Genomic DNA, 6,000 nt, shown 5'->3' on the forward strand with positions numbered 1-6,000 from the left:
CTCAATGTCCATCCATGTTGTCACAAATGGCTGGATTTCATCGTTTCTTATGGCTGAGTAGTATTCCATCACTATATTTAAATACTGTGGAAGGGGCTGGCCCGGTGGCACAAGCGGTTAAGTGCGCGCTCTCCGCTGTGGCGGCCCAGGGTTCGCCGGTTCGGATCCCAGGCGCGCACCAATGCACTGCTTGGCAAGCCATGCTGTGGTGGTGTCCCATATAAAGTAGAGGAAGATGGGCAGAGATGTTAGCCCAGGGCCACTCTTCCTCAGCAAAAAGAAAAAGAGGAGGATTGGCAGATGTTAGCACAGGGCTAATCTTCCTCACGAAAAAAAAAATGTTCACTTTATAAATACTGTGGAAGGAACAGAAACATACCAATTTTGTTCACGATGAAATGCCGAAGTTCTCTTCCCTAAAATCCCTTAGTGCCATGGTCCTTCCTGGGAAGGCCAGAGGATTTGGCTTTGTTTAAACAAGATTATTTCTCTAATAGAAATGCATCGTACATACTGGATTCCATGGGAATATCAACAGTTCCCAATCAAAGCCCACACAGAAGTTCTGTAAAGCTGGCGTTTCACTCTTAGTAATGTCCATCTCCTTTATCAGTACCACTATATTCCCAGTTTCCAAAGTGTCTACATTAAATCAGAGCTGAAGATTTTCTCTCTCTCAATGTCCACATGAACACTGAATCTTTCCCCTCCCTCAATGTGGGCATCAGAGTTGAATCTTGTCCCTTTGTCAATGTTGGAGTCAATATTCAATCTTCTATTTTGCTAATTAAGAGCCACCATTATTTTTATTTTATTTTTAAAAAATGGTGAGCCAGGGGCTGGCCCAGTAGTGTAGTGGTTAAGTTCATGTGCTCCTCTTCAGCAGCCTGGGGTTCATGGGTACAGATCCTGGGCGCGGACCTATACACCGCTCATCAAGCCATGCTGAGGTGGCGACCCACATATAAAGTGGCACAGATGTTAGCTCAGGGCTAATCCTCCTCACAATGGAGGGAGGAAGGGAGGGAGGGAGGGAGGGAGAGAGGGGCGGGGGGAGAAAGAGAGAAAGAGAGAGAGAGAGAGAGAGAAAGAGAGAAAGAGAGAAAGAGAGAGAGAGAGAGAAGAAAGAGAGAGAGAGAGAGAGAAAGAAAGAAAGAGAGAAAGAAAAGAGAATATTATTAAATTCCAGGTCGATCATGTTGACTCTTGATGTTAAGACTCTGACCCTGAAGACTTCTATTTCTTTGTTTAAAGAGGGAAGTGTTTCAAGATACATTAGCATCAAGCTGCCTTTATCACTGAGCAATCCAGCATTAACAGAGAATTGGACAGTAGTCCAATGCCATGCTACCTAAAGTCACCCTAGATGTCACCAGTGGAATTAGCCCTGTCCTTGTGGAAATACAGCTTTAAATCTATGGGGGAGCTTTAGTTTGTGACCAAAAGACTCCAGTTTTTACAAGGGTGGTCAGGGGGTTCAGTCTGTGGCTCTTGAGGCATTCCCTTTTTCTTTTCTTCCTTGGGAGAGGAGGCTTGCTCTCTGGGCCTTTACAAGATGGATGATCAGAAAAACAGATGATCAGACAACCTAGATCAGCCATTTAGTGATGATGCAACAAAGAGGGTTATCAAATATAGAGAAACCATAAAGAAACAGTAACTTACTGATCTGTTCTACTAACTTGAGCATCACTCCCCCGACATGCAGATCTCCGGACACCCTCAGCGTGACGTCTTTCTGCTCCCCTTCATTAGGATGGTCAACTCGGACCACGAGTTCCCAAGAAGCAGATGCAAAGTCACTGGATGAGAGCATCGTGGCAAATGCAGGTGTCTAATGCATAAAAATACAGACACAGATCAGAACATGAGAAGGAAAATGGACCTTGCCAGCAGACCCTGCAGAGCAAAACTTTTTCTCATTTCAGCATTCTCTTCAAAAACTGTGCAGGGTTCCCAGTGCCCGAGACTAAATTCAGCAAGACAAAAAAGTATTATAAAAATGGTCTCAAGCCTTCTAAATTTATGTACCTTATCTTTCCATGGCCCCAGGACCACGTGGGTATTTATTTTCCGATGCCTGCCCAACGCATCAATCTTCATTTTCCCTCTCTACTGACTTTTCTTGACCTCTGAACTATTCTAGCAATAGGCAACACATCATGGCAATCTTTGATGATATCTTTTTAAACAATGCGTTTTGTTGTAAGCAATTATACCTCAATAAAGCTGATTTTAAAAAAGGATGTCATTAAAATCTTTCTCTGTCTCTAATATATATCATACATATTATTATATTCCCTCTACAAATATTGATGACCTATAGCAAAACAGGTTCTATTTCAGTCATATAATATGTAGTTTTACCTTAAATGCAGATAAAGATATAGGTCTTTAATAACTACTGCCACATATTTGATTTACTTGAGTTACTGTTTTATATCATATAAAAGTTGATAAATGTATGCATAAATTAAGTTTTTGGACACACCTTTGGCAAAAGATTTAAAACAGGAGTGACAGACATACAAAGCCCACAGACAGGGGTGAGAACTTCAAGGCCGTAGTTTTCCCCTCGTTGAAGGAACTAGGATGAAAGAAGCGATGAAGTATCAAAACTGAAATGTTTCAAGGGTAAACAGCAACACTGGAATCCAAAATTGGCAGAACTTAAAACGCCATCTCGCTTAAACAGAAAGCAAATGATAGCACCTCTCCTGGCTATTTTAAGATTTAAAGCAAAAATCAGTCATTTAAGAGATAATAAATCTTCTTCACCTTACTGGGTAAAGACAGCTTATGAGAAATCTATGTTTTCATAAGGCCTATTTTTGAGAAACATCAATGCACTCAAACTCCTAAGAAAGGGCTTCTCTAACTGAAAGTGCACACAAAGCCCCTGGGGATCTTATTCTCGTGCAGACTCGATTCAGCAGGTCTGGGGTGGAGGTGGAGACCCTGCCTTCATAGCAAACTCCAGGTGATGCCGGTCTGGGGCTCACACTTTTGAGTGGAAAACGGCCAAGTGAAAAATTAGCTCCAGGGCTCAGTTTCTCCCTTTAACCTACCCAAATCAATATTAAGTCAAGACTATGTTGACATCTGAAGAACACTATTTTTAATAATAAGCAATAATTAAACCACCAGTGTCATAGCAGTTTTGTGTTCTTTTGAAACTGTTTACATTTGTAAGCATATGAGAATCTCAAAACATACAAAATAGGTAAACACTGCAAATCCCAACAGGCTTAGGACAGATTTTATTTGTTCAAGTCAAATTCAAGAGTTCAGAAATAGCTCCTTATATTTTTATGACCAGAAGGATCCCACTGATGTAATGCTTGTACCTCCCAAAGCACAGAGGCATACGTACACGAAGATCTCTTGCATGGGCAATGTCACCCAATGGTTATATCGGGCTAACCACTCACCCACAGTCCTCCTCAGCCTCAGGTGTCTTTTATTATGTACTTACTATGTGATGTACTCTGTATTTAATTACCGTCCTTGCGTTACCTCCTTCATCCTCTCAGCAATCCCCCTTAGAAATGAGGACAAAAGGCTCTGAGAGGTTAGGCATCTTGTTAGATGGTGGAGCCCAGATGGAAATCCAGGTCTTTCTAACTTCAGACACCACACTGGGAGGCCTCCTTGACAATGTTGCAACGCCAATATGAAATAAAACTCTTAAAACCATACACGCGAAACTCTCAGCAGCCTTCACTAAGAATTTCTATTAACATAAATCTTCATAGTCAAACTCATAACATGGCAGTGAACTGTTTGACTTGAAGATCCTTACAATTTCTAAAATGCTTTGAGGTTTAGTTATTTAAAAATGTTTTGTACATAAAATAACCTATCTTTTAGGGTGACTTTTTACTGCTTGTTTCAGAGCAATCAGACATAAGGTCTTTCCTTTTTTAACATGGGCAATCGAAACACTTATTTAGGCAATAGATGTGATTGCCTTACAACGAAAATCAGCCTAAAGTTAGACACACTGGTTTCCCCACATTCCTCTCTTATCTTTCTGCGCCTTCATTTTGGAGTGAACTTCTCTGCTGCAAGCTGTTACTTGTTGAGAGAGCAGCAAACTTCAACCAGAAAAGCACGTCTTAGAGACCAGAACAAGAAGCAAAACGCACCAGCAGACCTGCCTTCCCTGGGTGAAGACCAGCTACCTACTTCCTCCTGTTCTTTATAGAAAATGCAAGAAAGAAAGTTAGAGGGAGACAGCCAGCCAGAAAGATAGGGGAAATAGCCTCTGACGCTTCCCCTGGAAGATCCGAGTGTGTGTGTGTCCAAGGGTCTGCAGGGTCCTGGGGCCCGGGGGAGTATGGTGGATGGATAGAAAGCTGCCCCTTTAGCCCTGTAAGGTCAGCACCCTCGGCTGGACGGACAATTTATTTTCTGTGGCCAGATGCAAAAGGCTGGAGAAGGTGGTCACACGGCCAGGACATTATTTTCAATTCAACAGCCATTTAAGTGCAAGGGGCTGCAGCAAGGAAGAGGGCAGGGGTCTCTGGAACGAGTGGTGCCCATGACAGCCCCCCGCCCCCTAGCCCCTTAGCACCCACCTCCTTTCGCGGAGCCTGTGGCGTGCAGCCTCGCAGACAGGCACGTGGAGGGCTGCGCCCCTAGACCCGGCCAGAGGCCACGCAGGCCGAGCCGGAGGGCGGGCGCTGGCGGAGTGGGGCGCGGGGGCGCACGGTCGCGGCGGCTGCTCCGCGAGGCTGCGGCAGGCGAGGGCTGGCGTGGACGCACGGGCGAAGGTGCCCCGGGCCCTCCCGCGGAGGCTCGGCGCCCGCCCCCAGTCGGCCGCGGCGCGCCGGGTGCACCGTCTCCGCCCTGCGCGGCCCCCAGGGGCCCGGCCGAGGCCAGCGCGCGGCGGGGCAGGTGAGGGCACGCCCAGCCCCGGGCCTGCTAGGTCTAGCTCCCTCGAGAGGAGGCGCGTTCCGCAGACTTTTTAAGGGCAAAGGGTGGTCGAAAGGCTGCCACGCAACGGGAGGGCTGGGAGAACCTGGGACTGACACTCACCCTCTCCGGCCGTCTGGCGATCTCTCATCCCGCCCCCGCTTAGGCCGCCTCCAGTTTTCCCGGTTCCCCGAGGCCCGCCCGGGACTAGCCCAGGTGATTCAAGTCCTGCAACTTCCCTTGCCTTCCAGGTACACCCAGCACTCATACCCCGGGGTGCGTCCAGGCCCGAGACTGCGCGCTCCAGGCTAGAACAGCCGCCTCCGCTTTAAAGAGCCTGGAGGACCTGGGACAGCCAGGTGGAAGCAACAAAAGCGGTTCATCTCTGAGTAAGAGGGTGATGTAAATCCTGAGGAGGGTGAGGCGCCCGAAATACGAACAATGGAAGACCCTGGGGCGACCCAAGACCACGCCCCATGCGGAAGTCTGGAGTGGCTCACCTCAGATTCACCACCCAGCCGCGCCGGTCACCTTCCTGTCGGATTCACTTCCAAAGAGCGCCGGAAGGGTGGGTGACTGGGCAATTGACACGACCTCTCCAAGCCTCCTTCCTTCATAGTACACACATTTGTTGAGTGTTTACTATTCCCCAGGGCGGGGGCTGAGCTCCGAGGATACGGTGGTTATAAAACACATGGAAATTATTGTTTCCTCATCTGTAAAATGGGTAGAGGGATGGGACACCTGCCACCAGTAAACGGCAGAATTTCATGCAGTATAATACAGGCTTTATTTACCTCAAGTACGTAAAGCTTGCGATTAACTTAAATATTAATTTGAAATGTTATAAAATTTAGAAGCGAAAGCCTTGTTTTTGCTTGAACATTACCCTATTCAGCCATTATTATGGTTTTGAAAGTATTTTAAATTTAATTTTAAAAGGTCAGTTGAACAATTGTCAGCAAATATGGGATTTTATGATTAAAACAATTAAAAACTTGGGGCCGGCCTGGTGGCATAGCGGTTAGGTGAGCGCACTCCCCTTCAGCGGCCCAGGGTTCGCAGGTTCGGATCCCTGCACCT

The 6,000-nt window shown here is 46.5% G+C and overlaps 1 protein-coding gene across 4 annotated transcripts in view; it reads right to left on the bottom strand.

Annotated features, from left to right (window-relative positions):
• FERMT1 (FERM domain containing kindlin 1) overlaps window positions 1-5,315 on the bottom strand; it is a 41,203-nt gene extending 35,888 nt beyond the window's left edge. Inside the window, exons 1-2 of one of the 4 annotated variants that reach the window (XM_087445591.1) lie at window positions 5,041-5,315; window positions 1,666-1,834 (exon numbers count right to left, since the gene is read on the bottom strand). In XM_087445591.1, the coding sequence (XP_087301717.1) occupies window positions 1,666-1,816 (151 nt within the window). In that variant the 5' untranslated portion in view covers window positions 1,817-1,834; window positions 5,041-5,315. The other 3 variants (XM_087445592.1, XM_004433769.3, XM_087445590.1) reach the window with 3 other exon arrangements.
• Window positions 5,316-6,000: the final 685 nt, after the last annotated feature.

Source organism: Ceratotherium simum, chromosome 21 (genome assembly GCF_057802395.1).
Source record: "Ceratotherium simum simum isolate JZ-2026a chromosome 21, ASM5780239v1, whole genome shotgun sequence".
Classification (NCBI taxonomy): domain Eukaryota; kingdom Metazoa; phylum Chordata; class Mammalia; order Perissodactyla; family Rhinocerotidae; genus Ceratotherium; species Ceratotherium simum.